The sequence below is a fragment of the Ascidia mentula genome, chromosome 7 (assembly GCF_947561715.1).
Source record: "Ascidia mentula chromosome 7, kaAscMent1.1, whole genome shotgun sequence".
NCBI lineage: Eukaryota > Metazoa > Chordata > Ascidiacea > Phlebobranchia > Ascidiidae > Ascidia > Ascidia mentula.
In genome coordinates, this window is record NC_138572.1 from 2,466,770 (window position 1) to 2,485,843 (window position 19,074).

At 39.3% G+C, this 19,074-nt stretch overlaps 2 protein-coding genes across 2 annotated transcripts; one reads left to right on the forward strand and one right to left on the reverse strand.

Moving 5' to 3' along the window:
* The first annotated feature begins 1,972 nt into the window (after positions 1-1,972).
* LOC145908311 (cytochrome P450 2U1-like) lies at positions 1,973-6,164 on the forward strand. The gene is made up of 9 exons (XM_082995561.1): positions 1,973-2,230; positions 2,974-3,122; positions 3,304-3,406; positions 3,510-3,619; positions 3,766-3,875; positions 4,043-4,167; positions 4,416-4,560; positions 4,791-4,954; positions 5,293-6,164. The coding sequence occupies exons 1-9, from the start codon at positions 2,168-2,170 to the stop codon at positions 5,596-5,598; spliced, it is 1,275 nt and encodes a 424-aa protein (XP_082851687.1). The 5' UTR covers positions 1,973-2,167; the 3' UTR covers positions 5,599-6,164.
* A 557-nt stretch (positions 6,165-6,721) lies between these two features.
* Positions 6,722-10,578, reverse strand: LOC145908933 (cytochrome P450 2A10-like). Its single transcript, XM_082996253.1, has 10 exons — positions 10,570-10,578; positions 9,972-10,265; positions 9,495-9,643; positions 9,079-9,181; positions 8,890-8,999; positions 8,332-8,441; positions 8,066-8,190; positions 7,740-7,884; positions 7,390-7,553; positions 6,722-7,044 (listed from the first exon to the last, which is right to left on the reverse strand). The coding sequence occupies exons 1-10, from the start codon at positions 10,576-10,578 to the stop codon at positions 6,739-6,741; spliced, it is 1,515 nt and encodes a 504-aa protein (XP_082852379.1). The 3' UTR covers positions 6,722-6,738.
* Positions 10,579-19,074: the final 8,496 nt, after the last annotated feature.

Below are 19,074 nucleotides of genomic sequence, written 5' to 3' on the forward strand. Positions count from 1 at the left end.
AAAATGTTGTCATTCGGTGTCTGTTATTTCAATTCCACATAATATGTGACATTGGAAAGGTTGTCACCCCTGGTTGTAATAAACTGTGTGGATGAGTACTCAATAACTTTTGTTTCATCGTTGACGTATTAGTGACGCAGTATAGATGTTTGGATAAGATAAGTTCTATTCATGGTTGGTGTTTGTCTCGAATTGTGCAGACACTCTCATTACCTTAAAGGGTGTCCTTATAGTTAGTTCAATTGTAAAGGCGATAATTTTAAAGTTTTTAATATCAGCTCTATCCACGCAGTACAGTTTCAAAGTTATCGTATGCCTATTCAACTCTGTCAAACTATTGAACTTGGAATTAAGAAATTCACTTTGTGAATTCAAAATAAATATTGTTGCATACACATAATGTTTTTAATGATAAATCCATGAAAGTCACTCGTATTTAGCATTGTCATGACTGGTAACCTGATGGCGCACACTGAATAAACAAACTTAAAGCGAGAAACGTTTCTTGTGAACACGCTAGAAGAAACTCCTTTTGACATGAGCCGCGAATGCAACAATGTCTAGATACATTGGACAAAGCATCGTTTCCACATCAAAATGCAACACTAGCGCTGCTCTATGCTGAAGTCGTAAGGCTTGGCAAAAGTGACAACCGATGATATGCAATCAACATGTGGCGGTTTATCACCAGGCAGTATCTTAAACTTTTTCAGCACGCTTTTCCGACTTCTCGGTATACAAGGTTTGCAAAAACGGCAAAAGCTTGTAGACACTCCTAACGATAAAAATGATTTGGAAAAAAATGAGACTGCAAGACTTCAGATCGTTCGAACAAGTTAAGTTAAATAAAATATTTGTTGCTGCTGCACCCAGAACGAAGAAAGAAGAACCAAACGGAAGGCAAGCAGGAGGAGTTGGAGAAACATGTTTGCTGGCAGACTGGCTTAACAAAGTCTTCTTTAGCCTATAACCACCACAATTTCCTTGCAGATGTGATGTCTAGCTTGACAAACTCGGAGGGGGCATCAAAGTCCAATTACATCTAGCAGGTTTAATATGGAAAATATTATTACACCGGGACACATGGTTTTCGTCAAACTTTATCCACGTATATGTCGTGTGACATAGAAATCTGTAACGTTTATGTATGAACAAAACAACCACCTGCTATTTTTGTTAAAGTAAACAACCACCTGCTATTTTTGTTAAAGTAAACAACCACCTGCTATTTTTGTTAAAGTAAACAAGGAACAATTCAATACTCTTTGCTAATAAACGTCACGCTTGAACGTACAAACTGCCATGACGCCTGTGGTCAAGCCAGCACAAGCACTTTGGTCACGGTTTACTGACTTCTCCTAGGTTTGCAAATTCCGCGGTAACCACAACGTGTTAGAAGGTTTGTTGAGTTCAAGTTTTTATGTAGCGTCAGAAACCAGCGGAATCTTGCAAATTCAGTGGCGCTAATATATGCCTCAGGCAGTAGAGATGATTGCCATTTCTCCAGCTGAAACGCGGGTGGTGATCTGTATACGTGCTATAGGTGCAACAACAGACTGCTACTGGTAAAGTGAATGGATATTTGAGTTTTGCAAAGCTTTGGCATATCCAGACTGTCATTTGGTTCATTGTAAGCAGGTCGGATATGTAATGTAAGTTATTATATATCCAAAGAAATGCAATTTTAGGAATATGAACATGGACTTGCTTGCAATAAACCAAATAAATAACAGGATATACCAAAGCTTTACAGATAATTTGCTAAACGATGGGTATATGAACATCAGCTAAGAATTACGGCTTGATTAAATTAATCATTACCAGATGTGTTTTACGGTGTCTCGCTAAACTCTAGTGGTGTAAAGTTGTGTAGCCGGTTAAGGCAAAGAATCATGAATAAGTTTAACTAAAGGTTGTTTAAACTTTAGTTTTCAGAAACATATCAACAACATACTGTCAATAAAAGCTGATGGAATGACAGCCTTTCTTTACCTTTGGGGTGCACTGACTCTTGTTTTCGGTCTAGTTTACAAATGGTGGCGAAAACCTCATTCCAACTTCCCACCCGGACCGAGGGGAATTCCCATTCTCGGAGTTCTTCCTTACTTGGGGGAAAAAAAAAGAGGAAACCTTGAGAAGATGGAGTGAAGAAAAGTACGGACCTGTGATGTCGATAAGAATTGGAATGGAAGATGTCGTTGTACTGAGCTCGTTTGAAGCCGTAATGGAGGTCAGTTTCGGCCACCAAAGAGCTGGTACACTGGCCCTAGTTTGAGTCTTTTTTTTGTGTTTAAAATGAGCTTGACGTGTCATGTTATGTAATTTTCGTTTTCTCAGACAGAGCCGCGCTTGTGGCAATTATGTAAATATTTTGACATGCCGCAGAAATGCCTCGGTATTGGCAGCTGCAAACGTGTCTGCCCAGGGTTATACCATTGCTAATAAAGTACCTAGGATTTTCATGAGTCCGTTTTGTTTGTGAGGCTGTTTTTTTGGCCGTACATGCGGCTTTAAGACACTGTAACTTAGGAGCAACTGAAAAACATAAAGGTCAAAAGGAAACAGTAAATAAGAACATGACACTACACTGTAACAGAACACGTGCGCGGTAGCACACAGTTAATCACGTAAGCGTAGAGCGCGCAAGGCTCTGGGCAACTTGCGTACCGCCGTTGGCACATGCCTTTAAATACAAGTCAAACTCATACATTTTACCAGGATTCTTGAAACCACTACTGGGCCGTTTGCAGAACGCAAGTGCTAATGCAATTTTTCGATCTGGGCAGATGGTAGCAGATGGTGACGTATATACGAAAATAAATTGTTACTGACGCTGAAATTGTAACTTTATTTTTCTCGACGTTTCTCGACGTTTGCCAGAAGAGCAGTATTCAGCACAGAATATCACTAACATTTTTACGATTGAACTGGGCACTACTGTTAAAACTGTGCCAACATCGATTTTTTTCACAGGCGTTTAAGCGTCAAGGAAGTCGATTTGCTGGCCGTCCAGGTGGTGGACTCATTGAACTGCTTCAAACTGGAGGTGGTGGTCTATCATTCAAATCGTATTCAAACGATTACAAGCATCAGAAAAAGTTTGTTAAAAAGACATTTAGAGAGTAAGTATATGCGGGAAAGCAAAGTGTAAAGTGTCCAAACGAGTGGAATGTTGCTAGTTTTGATGCAAATACTTTTATTATATGCTTCGATTATTCAATGGTGTGTTTATTCGAGGGGTAGGTTTAGTTCCTTTAAGTTATAATCATTACAGATAAAAGTAATTTCGTATGTATTTTGCAGCTTCGGCGTAGGCAAAATAGAATTTGATGAAATGGTAAACGCGGAAGCAGACCTTTTCAACGAGTATTTGCGCAGCAAAATCGGGGTACTTGTCGATTTAAAGGTAAATAAAACATTTTTGTTATAAGTTACAGTAAACTTATCCAATAGTTTTGCCGATAAAACAACCAAAGACTTGATTACATGATGCAAGTTTCCTTTCATAGTTGCACGTTTTTGCATTCACCTCAAATGTTATCGCAAAGTTTGTGTGTGGCCAAAGATACGACTACGAAGACCAACAGATGAAGGATCTTACTTACGCTCTTACAAGCATGTAAGCAAAGCTACACAGGAAAAAGCAGATATTTTGTTTCGAATACGAGAAGTGTTTGAATTACTGTCGTAAGGTTTCACAAGCACACGATCGAACACTTTTTGATATGAGTCTTTCGTCATCTAATATTGGCTTTATTCTTTCAGATTTTCAGATCCAAAAATAGCGATCGTTGACATGTTTCCAATGATCAAATGGCTTCCAAAGTTCAGAACAACAGTGAAGAATTTTTTGAAACATGATTTCTATCTTATTCGTACGAAATTTTGCACGTTATTATCAACATTAGGGTTTGGAACATTTTAACGTTCACACGACTGAAAAGGTCTTTCGTGGTAATTGGATCATGTTCCTGGGACTCGCCATTTGTTTGAAAACACCCGAGACGGATATTTTGTTGATAGCAATTTCTCATTTTAACAGATTTTTTTCAAAATTACTGGGAACGTCACAAGTCTACGTTTAATCCAAATGACTTTAAAGATTTCATGGATCATTTCCGCCGTGAGCAGATGTTTGGCACAGGGGATGGACACGCGAGTTTCACGGTAGGTTGTTTTTTATTTGTGGTTGTTTTGCATTAGGTTCACTGGCATCGCATTTAAAGTGCATTGAATTTAAAATCTCGCTCAGGGAAAATTGGCCAAACCAACTAGGCTGCCGTGACCGTCAAGTAAGGACCTGCGCAGTGGGGCGATCCGGCCTTGTCATGCGAAAGCATGAAGCAATTCTGCTCTTGTTATGATTTCACAGATAAACAACAGCAAAGAATAGATAAAATATGTGTTCTGTATAGGATCACCAAATACGTTGGTTAAGTGCCGACTTATTCGTTGCTGGAGCTGAAACATCCTCTGCTCAGCTTGGTTGGTGTTTTCATCTCTACGTTTACTTTTACGAGCATCAGAAAACATTGGAAGATAAAATTTTTAGTGTATTTGGTGAGTTTTAATTGTATATTTTGTCTTGATATATTTTGTCACGAGGCTTTTTGCTTCATCGAAATTTATAAAACTTATTCACTAATTTGACATAAACCATAATACGTAATCGAGGACCAGTTTAGGCTACAAGTATAATGGAGCTTAGGTTTGTTTTTCTTTTATGTGTATATGATTTAAAAAAAACAAAAAAAACTGTGACTTATTTTAATAGTGTTTTGAATTAAAAGGCACCGACGGAAAAGTAACGCAGAATCAAAAATCAGAGACGCCCTTCCTGAACGCTTTCATTCAAGAATGCTTGAGGTTTCGCACCGTCGCTCCCTTGGCGCTCAAACATGAAACTCTTTGCTCAACGAAACTTATGGGTTTCAACATCCCGTCCGGCTCAGCGGTAACAACTCTTTCATTGCATCTTGAATTCAAATGTATCCGGATTTATCAGCTGCAAAATTACTAAAAAAAAAAAATAAAAAAATAAAAAAAAAACATAAAATGACCTCGTGTCCGAACCGAGTTTATTTCATGAATACCACGATTTGTAAAAAACAACATCATCACTTTTAAAACAAAAAATAGAAATTATTTACGTGTGAAACTTGGACGATTTTTTACATTCAGTGAAAAATCGTTACTCTTTAACTGACCTGTAGTAATCAAATTTGTGTCTCTTCTTGAAATAAAGCCTGACCGCGTTTTTTATATTAAGTCAAACCGTATACTCGTATACAGGTAATACCCAACTATCATGCTGTACACATGGACCCCAAATTGTGGAACGAACCAGACAAGTTTGATCCCTACCGCCACCTGGACGAAGAAGGCAACTTTATTTTTTCCAGCAAAATTATTCCCTTTTCAATTGGAACCAGATCTTGCCCGGGCGAGTACTTGGCGCGTACTAATATCTACATCCTCTTCGCAAAGATCCTCCAGAAGTTTAAGATACTGCCTGGTGATAAACCGCCAAATATTGATTGCATCACGGCGTTTATTACCCATGCCAAACCATACATGTTCAAAATAGAAGAACGTTAGTTGGGCGGGTAATACATATATTGAATTGAAAAATTTGTAGGCTCTCGTCATATAGCAGCACAAGGCATTTTAATACAAAAAACGTATGATACAAATGTATGCAGAACGAATACATACGACAAAAATCAATTTTACCATTTGTGTAGGGTCGTAACATGTACAGTCAATGAAAATTGTTTTTGAACACCGTTTGTGTTTGCAACGGACAATTTTTATCGTAGCAATTAATAGTTAATTCGCTTTCCTATTATTGACGTTACAATATTTTCACATAAATTAATTCTATTTGGATCTGAACGTTGCTCATTATTGATTTATTCAATTCTTAATTGCAACCTCCACAAAAGTCTAGTAGTGTTCACACATAGTAAAATTGCCTGGAGTTGAAAAAACGTGTTGGAACGACGATATACATAGTGGCATCCATGGACAGACTATTAAGTAAACGGTATTTTGGATGTGAATTTATTTTATATTGCAGAGATCTGCATGGGATTTGAAAAATGTTGTCATTCGGTGTCTGTTGTTTTAATTCCACATAATTTGTAGCATTGGAAATGTTGTCACCCCATGGTTGTAATAAACTGTGTGGATGAGCACTCAATAACGTTTGTTTCATTGTTGACGTATTAGTGATGCAGTATACAGGTTTGGATAAGATAAGTTCTATTCATGGTTGGTGTTTGTCTCGAATTGTGCAGACACTCTCATTACCTTAAAGGATGTCCTTATAGTTAGTTCAATTGTAAAGGCGATAATTTTAAAGTTTTCTATATCAACTCCATCCACGCAGATTGGCAGGATCGACCGACTGCACAGGACCTTACTTGGCGTTCAAAGCTATCGTATGCCTATTCAACTCTGTCAAACTATTGAACTTGGAATTAGGAAATTCACTTAGTGAATACCAAATAAATATTGTTGCATACACATGATGTTTTTAATGATAAATCCATGAAAGTCACTCGTATTTAGCATTGTCATAACCGGTAACCTGCTGGCGCACATTGAATAAACAAACTTTAAGCGAGAAACGTTTCTTGTGACAACGATAGAAGAGGCTCCTTTTGACATGAGCCGCGAATGCCACAATGTCAAAATACATTGGACAAAGCATCGTATTCATATCAAAATGTAATACTAGCGCTGCTGTATTCTGAACTCGTAAGGCTTGGCAAAAGTGACAACCGATGATATGCAATCAACATGTGGCGGTTTATCACCAGGCAGTATCTTAAACTTTAGGAGGATCTTTGCGAAGAAGATGTAGACCTCAGTACGCGCCAAGTTCTCGCCCGGACAGGATCTGTGTCCAATTGAAAAGGGGATAATTTTGCTGGAGAAAATAAAATTGCCTTCTTCGTCTAGGTGGCGGTAGGGATCAAACTTTTCTGGTTCGTTCCACAATTTCGGATCCATGTGGACCGCATGAAAATTGGGTATTACCTGCATGAAAGTAAACATAATTTTGATAGATATTAATAAGTGTTTATTGAAATCAATATTTCGTCCACATCCGGCAAAACTTGTCTTAAGTGCCAGAAGAGCCATTCCTATTAATGATTAGACTTTCTTCATTGTGATATCATGAATTGACATGTTAGCAAATATTCAGAGGTATTTTCTTTTCAACTTTTCGCTGCGCATGTATGACAAGAGTACTCTTAAAGTAGGACAAGCTTAGGAACACTATTAACGGATCTGCTCATACAAGGAGAAGCTGGTACTTTGAAATCGTATTGAGGACATGTGAAATACGAATCAAGACGTGATTTAATGCAAAGCACATACCGATGTACCAGACGTAATATCAAAACCCATAAGTTTCGTTGAGCAAAGAGTTGAGTGTTTAAGTACTAAGGGGCCGACGGTGCGAAACCTGAGGCATTCTTGAATGAAAGCGTTCAGAAAGGGCGTCTTGGATTTTTGATTTTGTGTCACTTTTCCGTTTGTTCCTGAAAAAAATGTTGTTACGGAAAACAAGTCAATGATTTGCAAATCAATTGGAACGTTGATGATGTAAGTACATCTACGTATTTTGGTGAATACGTTTTCCACATTGTAGTCCATATTGAAGTGCAGAAAAATGAACAATTCCAATGCAAACAAAACGAAATTGCCATTGGGTTTCCTGAGCTTACCAAATGCGCTGAAAATTTCGTCCTCCAAAGTTTTCTGATACTCGGAAAAGTAAACGTAGAGGTGGAAACACCAACCAAGCTGTGTAGAGGTTGTTTCAGCTCCAGCAACAAACAGATCTGTACCCAACCAACGCATCTGGTGATCCTGTTGAGACATATTTAATTTGTTCAATTTGTTTAACATCAACTCCTCGGATATTTGTAGGGAGTTTGCGGTACATGTTTTTATACCTTGCATGTTTGTCATCTAACTTGGACAATATAATTTAGTCTTCAATTTATTAATTTGACGTATTCCAGTCTTCAAAAACAAATATTTAACTGACTGTGAAGCTGGCTTGTCCATCACTTGTACCGAATTTCTGCTCATGGCGGAACAAATCCATTAAGTCCTTGATGTCATTCGGTTCAAACATCAACTTGTGGCGTTCCCAATGCTTCATCACAAAATCTGTTTAAACCAATATTAATTACAATCTAAAAATAGTTTGCCCCCAAATAATTCATGATTCTTTTTGCCTATTTGTTTTACTTAAAAGTTTATTGTATTTTGAAAGTTATCTTATAATGTGGTACGTATATGGTCTCGTACAATAGACATGATATTCGTGTTTGATGAAGTTCTCAACCGCTGATCGAAATGTTGGAAGCCATCTGGTTACAGGAAACATGTCAACTATCCCAAGCTGGGGGTCGGCGAATCTAATGAGGCAAAAACATAATACTTTGGATACTTTCCAATACAAATACAGAATAGGTAAATTCAATCTTCGTGTCTATACAGGGCTAAAATTGTTTTAGGTCGGGGATATGTTTATGCGGTTGCTTAAGGACAAGTTTAAACAGGCAAAGATGTCGTTAAGTTAATGTAAAATCGTTTCCTTTAAGTATATCAGCGTATGTAGAGGTTAAGCATGCAATTAGCGTAGCCGGCAAAAAAATTGGGGACCAAATTATACATTGGGCACATAAAAGAGTATGAGTCCTTATCGCTTAACAGTAAACAACTGGGCGTTTGAAAAACACGAATAATCATTTGAAAAATAACCAAACTTACACATCTTCATCTCAGATATTTTGGGGCATGGGCCCTTAGGCATAGGAATAGATAAAAAGAAACGTGTATTTTATTCATGTAAAGGTAACTTACATGCTTTTGAGAGCGTGAATAAGATTCTTCATTTCCGAGTCTTCGTAGTCGTACCTTTGACCGCAAATCACCCTTGAGACGACATTGGAGGTTATAGCGTAGATGTAAATCTAAAAATTGAACCCAATACCGATGCCATCAACATTTTAACGTATGAAACCCCCAGTAGCCTTATATACGATATCTTACCTTAATATCTACAAGTTGCCCATGTTTGCTGGTCAAAAACTCGTTGAAAAAGTCTGCTTCCTCATTAACTATTTCATCAGCCGCTTGTTTTCCTTTGCCAAAACTTAATGACAACACATAGTTAGATCAGTGAAACAAGCGAAGGCCAGTGCTTAAAGTTTAACCATCTTGAAGTATCGGTAATGTAACAACATATTTTTTTTAACAATAGGCACATGTTGCGTAAGACGTAATTATTGTATGCTTATATCCTAGAGCGATATATTCTTCGGCTTTTCGAATTGTTCATTACAAAATTGAATTAACAACCTTTCTATTTTATCGGTGAGCATGCCATTGTATTTCTCATGACTTATTTTTTTTGCACTTGCGTCGTATTTGATTTCGGGTAAATTTGATTACTCCTGTACACTTACTCTCTAAGTGCCTTAGCTGCGAACTTCTTTTGGTGTTTGTAATCGTTTGTGTACGATTTAAATGAAACCCCACCCTCGTTCGTTTCGAGCATTGGAAAAACTCCAGTAGTCGGTCGCCCTGCAAACTGACTTCCTTGCCGCACAAATGCCTGCAAAACAACTTGCCCATACTGACCTGATGGCAAATAAGGCCTACATAAGTAAAAGAGATCGAAAACAAGTGCTCTTATCGAGGTATCGTGGGTTCGAATCTCAGTGCGGTTAAAAGCGATCTTGATGTCGGCACGTAACGACACCAAATATACTAACGATGCTTAGATATCGCAATATCATGGAATCAGTAAATCTGAGCTCTTAGGATACAACAGTTTTGTAACTGTAATCTTATAAAACTCATGTACTTAAAATATAGAATATAAGACAATCATGCCACACGGTCCAATGCAAGTGGGCCTATACAGGTTTTCAAAAACCAACCTGCATTATGGCTTCGAACGAGCTAAGCACGACGACATCTTCCATTCCCATTCTTATCGACATCACAGGTCCGTACTTTTCTTCACTCCATCTTCTCAAGGTTTCCTCTGGTTTTTCCCCCAAGTAAGGAAGAACTCCGAGAATAGGAATTCCCCTCGGTCCGTGTGGGAAGTTGGAATGAGGTTTTCGCCACCATTTGTAAACGAGACCGAAAACAAGAGTCAGTGCAGCCCAGAGGGCAAGAAATGATGTTACTTGATCTGTTGTAAATGACAGCATAACCTCGCTAAATTCCTGTGAAATATCACAATTCAAAGTTACTCACAGACTCCTAAACATCTGTTAACTAAACATTGTGACTTGTGTAAGCTGCATACAAAAGGCCACTGTTTCGACCTATTAGGTCTCACCAGTGCAGCTTCGACTTCATACTTGCCTAATACTCAATCTATTCCATTCAGCAGTTTCCCGAAGGAATGCCTAAATGTGTTCATAAAGCACCTTTTTCTGCAACCAGATATTTTCTATATAACAGATTCGAATAGACTGCATACAATTGAAATTAATGTTTCAGTATCAACAGTGATGGTTACCATACCACGGGCATTATCGCAAAGGTATTGCTCAACGCAAACATGGCTCATGGTTGGTAATCATTAACTTGGGTCGAGGATCTTCTTCTAAATATCTTCCAATTGCATTCCTTCACATATGCTCTGTTGGTCTTGTTGTCTGCCATACATAATGACGTTGTATGGTAGTCTGCAATTTATAAATACGCCAATGTTTCAATGCTAAGTTTATCAACCAGACGGATATAGCATGGCCCTAGGCAACATTGAACTTACTTTAACCATACAGTGAGCTGCTCTACTTTTTTCCACCAGGGACTCGGAGTGGAACGACGTGGAACTGCCAGAAATTCTTGCACCAATTCTACAGAAAAATGCTGTAGATTTACCCTTGCCATGAACAGGCCTAACGAGATGGTGAAGTCGGTCATACAATAGTTTATAGGGGCTTTAGAAGGGAAAAAAGGTATACGTTTATCACTGTGCCAAAAGAACATTAATCATATCTAAATGCTGTTTGAAATGGAAAATTTTATTGCCAAAACAACCTCTGACTTAATTTCAAAGTTAAGTACACAGTTGCTTGTTTTATCGGATAAGAACTCTTGACTCGACAGATTAATCATTAACAGATGTGTTTAAACTTGCTTTACTAAGCTATGATGACGCAAAGTTGTGCTAACGCAGGTGTTTTTGTTGCTGCTTGCAGTGAAAAGTCTGTGCAAGTTTTGTGCAATTGTGTAGATGAGCGCCAGAGCTATGAGCAAAAACTCTGATGTACGAATGCCTATTTGTAGTACTAAAATCCGAAAATTCAGCCCTTTGAAGCCTTTCGAAAGTGGCCAATGATTAACAATTGGGCTAGAGCGGTTGTTAAATCTTCTGTTAGGTGTTTCACAATAATGGTTGTTGATTTTTAGTGTTGTCTACAAACAGGGACACGAAATAAGCATGCAGTTAGTTGAAACAAACGAAGTAACATCATTTCTTGTCCTCTGGGCTGCACTGATTCTTGTTTTCGGTCTCGCTTACAAATGGTGGCGAAAACCTCATTCCAACTTCCCACCCGGACCGAAAGGAATTCCTATTCTCGGAGTTCTTCCTTACTTGGGGTAAAGATGTTTCGGTAAAAGCGCATGAACTTCGCAAGCATGAGAGCTTGATAAAAAACGAGAGAGGAGAACTCCCTTTTTTATTTCTCTCTCGTTGACAATTAGACAGACTTACATTTTGCATCTTGCGTTCGAGTTGAGCAATTTATTTTTTTATTCTTCGCTGCCAATAGAAAAACATAGCTATAAGTAGAACGTTAGTGTTAAAAATTATTCGACATACTTCAAAATACATAATTTTTATTTATTGTCTTGCTGTAAATGTTTGCGCAATAGCAATTGCAGCCACAACAGAGGCTGCGCGTGAGGCTAATTGACTAATTACACGGCGTTGCATTCTTCACGCCTGCGTAATATAATCACGTGACCGCATTACGTGGCAAACAATGATTTAAACCAAAATTTTTCATTTGTTTGGCGCTGGTGTGGATGAAGTGTGGAATTTGTTCTCTTTTATGAGAGCGCCGAAGGTGTAACACAGAACATGTTCATGACATAAGGGTTCTGTCAAATGTTACACAAGGTAACTGGAGGCCATAAAGAAATATATAAAATAATGTACAAGAAAAGGAAGTTGTTTTAAAAAATATTCACGAACTGAAAGAAGAGGAACGTCCTTAGTTTTTCACAGTGCTGCAACTAAAGGTACCTTTTCTGCCATAAGTTAATATGTTGTATTTACGTTGTGCGTTCTTCGTTAGTGATTAAACGTTTAGTTGGCAAGTTTTTGGATATTTTCATGCTGAGGGAATGGAAGCTAAAAATGCTTGATGGCAGCAAAACTGATGGGAAAATGAGAACTGGTAAAAAAAATCCAGCGTAAAATCTTGGGAGATTTAATCTTCAAATCTTCAAAAATTTCAAACCATATTAAAACCGCTATTTACCTTTTGGTTCAACCTTTTTTGCGTACCGCTAGATGGCGTATGCACAGCGTATTTGCGATGAGTCCTTATGTAGTCTTTTTTATCAGATTTTTGTGCAGATGTTTGCACTACTGCAGATTGTTATAAAAAACTAACCATTCGCAATCTCTAAGATCACTTTAAGTTTACGTTTTTTTGCACAACGTGCAATAATACAGAACTGTCAATAAACAGTTCATGCATATAAATCTATTGTGCTGTATCAACAGTATTTTCTGAATTTATTTTTAATTTTTGCACGAAGACAGTTCATCTTTGCATAAAAAGAAAACTAAACCACCCTTTACCACACGTATGCTCTTATCCCAAATAAGTCAGTTTGGTGCAGCATGTCGAGCGGGAGAAATCTTAAAACAAAATTAATATTTTTTACTTAACTGTTTCAGAGGCAAGATTCAAATATTTTCATGCGAAGAAGTTGGAACTTAAAGTGCTACATTGTATAGATGTAAAAACATACAGGGAGTTGGTCTAGCAAGCTTATAAGCGCGTTTAGTGACATTTTATGCGTGTTCGAACCCAAATACAACGTTTTAAAAGTTTGGTGCATTTGAGTAACATATTTATTATAGTAAAATTTTCTAATACATCAGATACAATGTGACATCGAAACAGAAATTTTAGTCAACATTAGCAATGCCGTTTTACTTTCTGTTAAACCTCTGTTTCTCGTACTGCTATGTAGCGCACACGAAGCGTATTCGTACACCAAATGTTTTCACAAATGTTTCGTCATATTCGTGCAGACATTTGTACCACCGCAGATTGTAAGGTCACAAATTGACTATTCGGAACATCCGGTTCGAGCACCCGCTATACTTTCGGACCAAATGTTGAACTCGATGATTGATGAACCTGCAAGCGCACCACAATTCTGTAAATTCAAATAATAACCACTCCATACTCAATGCTGTATTCAAACTTGTATCTTTATTCTTTTATTGTGTAACAGGCAAGATTTTGATCGGGTACTCTATAGAACCTGGACACCACCTGGACATCCGAGCAACCCTGAAGTTAAAAAGTAGATAAATTTGTTCCAGTGCGAAGCCAGTCCGGTTTAAGCGAAAGAGAAAATTGAAAAGCGAGCTTAACACAATTGTTTTCTTGTAAATTGTGGATATTTCGAATTGCGAAATGTAACTTAGAAATTTGAAAGGGGGCTATGGCAGGAGCTTTACTCCCAAGTCTACGTCACTGATTTCGCTTAATTTTGGAATGTTAAATCGAATTAATCCAAATCGTGTTTATTTTTACACAAAAAAAAACAACTACGCAAATGCACAATATACAAAGAAATAAAATGGTATGGGCACCGATAAAACCATTAAGGTTGGTGTCTCCAACCTTCTCTGGAGTGTGAAAATAAATACAAGCTTTTTTACTTTTCGGTATTATTACGTCACGCTGTAGAGCAGCGGCCAGGACTGTTTTGGAAACAAAGTTTGCCAGTTTTCAAATTAACTTAAAAATGTTAATGTCGACACGTGATTTACTCCATTCGAAAGTAAGATACTGGAAGGTTGAGGCAAGTGGTATTATACGTTGGTCCACTATTCCACACATTTCTGGCCTAAATTGAATTCTTTTACAAATGATTTTCTGCATTGCAAGGGTTCCAGACTCTGTTCGGAACAGTGGGTGTTGGCAATTCTGGGTGGAAGACCTGGGCGTAAACGGTTGATAAAATAATTCAATCGTTCATTGAAATAACAAGAATGTGGAAACTTGTGTGTTATTGCGGCGGAAAGGCGTTTAATGTTTATAATAAAATCAGTAATCCCGGAATGCGATGGATGTCACTAAACCTGCGCCGAGTCCAGAATGTGTCCAGATCCAAGGGTATTTGGAAAGCTAAGTAATGGTGAACGAAAGTTGGCAACTGAAATGAACAAAGGGAATTTACTTTACTGCGAGTGCTTGATCAACAATGTTCCAAAGAATAAAGTTTTCTAACCGTAACAAAGTACTTTATACCCTACTGGACAGAACTAAGTTGCGTCAAGTGGTCATCATAATTCAGAAGCAAAATGGAGCTAAACGTCGAAACAGTGACCATATGTCTACAGATCAAGAATTCCTAGCTATTTGTTCGGGTATTCGAGTCTTGACAAGGTTACAGGGATAAAGGTGATTTGTTCATTAAATCTTGGGGTGAGGTTAGAATATTAGGACGTCAACATTCGTAACAAATACGTGTTTGTGATCGTATCTGTGTAAATCCTTCTAGTTTGAAAGCTGAAAGGAAATTATTACTGTGGATCATCATCACCAGCTTTGGTGCAGTTGGGTAGCGCCCTACGCACTCAATCCACTGCGCCGTAGTTCTAAACCAAGTGAAGGCGAACGTGTCGCAATTCTGCTTTTCGGTAAACGTCTGCAATAAGAAAACAAAAAGGGCAATTAGTTCTATAAGGAACCTCACCAGGAGTGGCGTAGAGGTTACAACTGCCTTCTCATGATGCTCTGCACCTGAGTTCGAACCCCCGTGTAGATTGACTCGTCAATATTATTTCGGTTTCGGTAAAACCTCTGTAATAAGAAAGATAAAAGAGCAATTAGGTTACAAACTATCGTCAGCAGTCGTGGTGAAGTGGTTACAGCTCCCGCCTCTTAACGCTCTGCACCACTGTTCGAAACCCGGTCAAGTAGTACTTGTCTCAAATATTTTTAGGCAAAAACCTATACAATAAGAAAGCTAAAAGGGCAATTAGGTTACCAAAAAATCGTCACCAGCCGTGGTGTAGAGGTTACCGCCCCCCTCTATTGATGCTCTGCACCACAGTTCGAACCCTGGTAAAGTTAATACTTCTTTCCCGGTAACCGTTAATTCACTTCGGGTTCGGACTTATCCCACTCTAACTAAATTCACGCTGGTGTCACCTCTCCGTGTGTGTGCCTGTCACGGATGGGTAAAAGTAATTCGGTAATATATCTCTCACCCTTGTTAACTCACTGAAATCAGGCTAAGGACCGCGGCCAGGTAGCCCTGCGTTTAGTCAGGCTAAGAAGTCCCCGCTTCTGAGTTGGCCACCGAGGTCCGAAAACACACCTTATGCTCCATCAGGGAGCGCCCCATCAGGGGGCAAGTGTCCCATCAGGGGGCATAGGGAAGTGGCCAACTCAGAAGCGGGCGCACAAGGAGATTAGTCAGCTAATGATTTTAAAAAATTTAAGAAAAATTTGTGTATGACCCCTTGCTTTTTCTTGATATTTTGTTTAGGTCTGGTTTAGCTGACCTTTAGCGATACCGGAGTGAGGCTTAGTGGAGGTGAGAGTGAGTTCTGATTGCTACCGGGGAAGGCGGAACCTATTGCTATTGCGTTTTTGTACCGGGACTTACTACAACGGACATACCGCATTTACGCTAGTGGGTTATGTCGGGACTTTTACTGGGGGGTTAGACTATCATATGATAACTATTGACCGTGATCTACTTGTTAAGACACGTAGTTGTGATAACTATTAAGCAGGCCAGGACACATACTTTGCTCGTGGTTTAGAACCGGATATTATATTCAGTGAAATCGAGTTATGCCGCTTCTGGGTTATGCCCGGGACTACAGAAGGAGAGACTTACACTTTGCTCGTGGTTTAGAACCGGATATTATATTCAGTGAAATCGAGTTATGCCGCTTCTGGGTTATGCCCGGGACTACAGAAGGAGAGACTTATTTGTGACCATTATTAAGTAGGTGTGAAGATATTTATATCGCTCTTGGTTTATTACCGGGACTGTACATGTTAGTAGTTGTCTTTAAGAGGTCTGGGTTATGCCCAGAGCTTTCTGAAGGGTACACTAAGATGCCAATTATTTATGAGGACTCACATTATTATTTCAGAATTTATGATTGTGACTTTTATGTAGGGTTATGGGTTATGATATTTATCGACACAGACCTCCATATTAAGGAGGGTCGCCAGTAAGTGTTTATCGGTGAATGGGTATGGTTCGAACCCAACGTGCCTTATCGGTTGTGGGGAAAGTTACCTTTACCGGGGTTCGAACTCGGGTGCAGAGCATTACAAGAAAGTGACTTTAACCTCTACACCACAACTGGCGACGGTTTGCGTCGTCTTTTAATTGTCCTTATACATCAAATTAGTTTTAGGTGAAACTTCTGCAAAAAGAAAGCTAAAGGGCAATTAGTTCACCAACCACCGTCACCAGTCGTGGTGTAGAGGTTACAGCTCCGATCCAAAAACGCTCTGTACCTCGGTTCGAACCCCCGTGCAGATTGACTAGTCCGCATTATTTGTTGGTAAAACCTCTGTAATAAGAAAAACATAAAAGAGCAATTAGGTTGTAAACTACAGTCTCCAGTAGTGGTGTAGAGGTTACAGGTCCCATGTCAAAACGCTCTGCAATTCAGTTCGAACCACGATGCAGGTGGACTAGTCGCAAATATTTTTCGGTAAAACCTCTGTAATAAGAAAGATTAAAGAGCAATTGAGTACAAACTCTCGTCACCAGCCATGGTGCAGAGGTTACAGCTCCCATCTCTTAACGCTTTGCACCTGGGTTCGAACCACCGTGTAGATGGACTAGTCACAATAATTTTTCGGTAAAACCTCTCTAATAAGAAAGATAAAAGAGCTATTGAGTACATATTATCGTCACCAGTCGTGGTGTAGTGGTTACAACTTCCATCCAATAACGCTCTGCACCTGAGTTCGAACCCCAGTGTAGATGGACTAATCCCAATGAGTTTTCGGTTTAATCTCTGGAATAAGATAGATTAAAGAGCAATTGAGTACAAACTATCGTCACCAGTCGCGGTGTAGTGGTTACAGCTCCCATCTCATAACGCTCTGCACCGTTCGAAACCCGGTGAAGTAGGGCTTGTCTCAAATATTTTTAGGCAAAAACCTATACAATAAGAAAGCTAAAAAGGCAATTAGGTTACTAAACTATCGTCACCAGCCGTGGTGTAGAGGTTACCGCCCCCCTCTATTGATGCTCTGCACCACAGTTCGAACCCCGGTAAAGTTAATACTTCTTTCCCGGTAACCGTTAATTCACTTCGGGTTCGGACTTATCCCACTCTAACTAAATTCACGCTGGTGTCACCTCTCCGTGCGTGTGCCTGTCACGGATGGGTAAAAGTAATTCGGTAATATCTCTCACACCCTTGTTAACTCACTGAAATCAGGCTAAGGACCGCGGCCAGGTAGCCCTGCGTTTAGTCAGGCTAAGAAGTCCCCGCTTCTGAGTTGGCCACCGAGGTCCGAAAACACACTTTATGCTCCATCAGGGAGCGCCCCATCAGGGGGCAAGTGTCCCATCAGGGGGCATAGGGAAGTGGCCAACTCAGAAGCGGGCGCACGAGGAGATTAGTCAGCTAATGATTTTAAAAAAATTAAGAAAAATTTGTGTATGTCCCCTTGCTTTTTCTTGATATTTTGTTTAGGACTGGTTTAGGTTTTGCTGACCTTTAGCGATTCCGGAGTGAGGCTTAGTGGAAGTGAGAGTGAGTTTTGATTGCTACTGGGAGAGTCGTAACCTATTGCTATTGTGTTTTTGTACCGGGACTTACTGCAATGGACATACCGCATTTACGCTAGTGGATTATGTCGGGACTTATACTGGGGATGAAGACTATCATATGATAACTATTGACCGTGATCTACTTGTTAAGACGCGTAGTTGTGATAACTATTAAGCAGGCCAAGACACATACTTTGCTCGTGGTTTAGAACCGGATATTATATTCAGTGAGATCGAGTTATACCGCTTCTGGGTTATGCCCGAGACTACAGGAGGAGAGACTTATTTGTGACCATTATTGAGTAGGGGTGAACATATTTTTATCGCTCTTGGTTTATTACCGGGACTGGACATGTTAGTAGTTGTCATTAACAGTTCTGGGTTATGCCCAGAGCTTTCTGCAGGGTACACTAAGATGCCAATTATTCACAAGGAGTCGCATTATTACTTCAGAATTTGTGATCGTGACTTTTATGTAGGGTTATGGGTTATGCTATTTGTCGAGACAGACCTCCATATAAAGGAGGGTCGCCAGTAAGTGTTTATCGGTGAATGGGTATAGTTCGAACCCGACGTGACTTATCGGTTGTGGGGAAAGTTACCTTTACCGGGGTTCGAACTCGGGTGCAGAGCATTACAAGAAAGTGACTTTAACCTCTACACCACAACTGGCGACGGTTTGCGTCGTCTTTTAATTGTCCTTATACATCAAATCAATTTTAGGTAAAACTTCTGCAAAAAGAAAGCTAAAGGGCAATTAGTTCACCAAATCACGGTCACCAGTCGTGGTGTAGAGGTTACAGCTCCGATCCCAAAGCGCTCTGTACCCCAGTTCGAAACCCCGTGCCGATAGACTAGTCCGAATTATTTGTTGGTAAAACCTCTGTAATAAGAAAAACATAAAAGAGCAATTAGGTTGCAAACTAAAGTCTCCAGTAGTGTTGTAGAGGTTACAGGGTCCATGTCAAAACGCTCTGCAATTCAGTTCGAACCACCATGCAGGTG

What these genes read in the sequence shown, in the direction of transcription:
- LOC145908311 (XM_082995561.1), top strand. Translation starts at nt 2,168, where the DNA reads ATGTCGATAAGAATTGGAATGGAAGATGTCGTTGTACTGAGCTCGTTT. An exon ending in GTTAAAAAGACATTTAGAGA is followed by an intron (nt 3,123 to 3,303) that starts GTAAGTATATGC and finishes TGTATTTTGCAG; the next exon opens with CTTCGGCGTAGGCAAAATAG. An exon ending in ATGGACACGCGAGTTTCACG is followed by an intron (nt 4,168 to 4,415) that starts GTAGGTTGTTTT and finishes TGTTCTGTATAG; the next exon opens with GATCACCAAATACGTTGGTT.
- LOC145908933 (XM_082996253.1), bottom strand. An exon ending in GCAGCTAAGGCACTTAGAGA is followed by an intron (nt 9,182 to 9,494) that starts GTAAGTGTACAG and finishes GTTGTCATTAAG; the next exon opens with TTTTGGCAAAGGAAAACAAG. An exon ending in ACACGAATATCATGTCTATT is followed by an intron (nt 8,191 to 8,331) that starts GTACGAGACCAT and finishes TGGTTTAAACAG; the next exon opens with ATTTTGTGATGAAGCATTGG.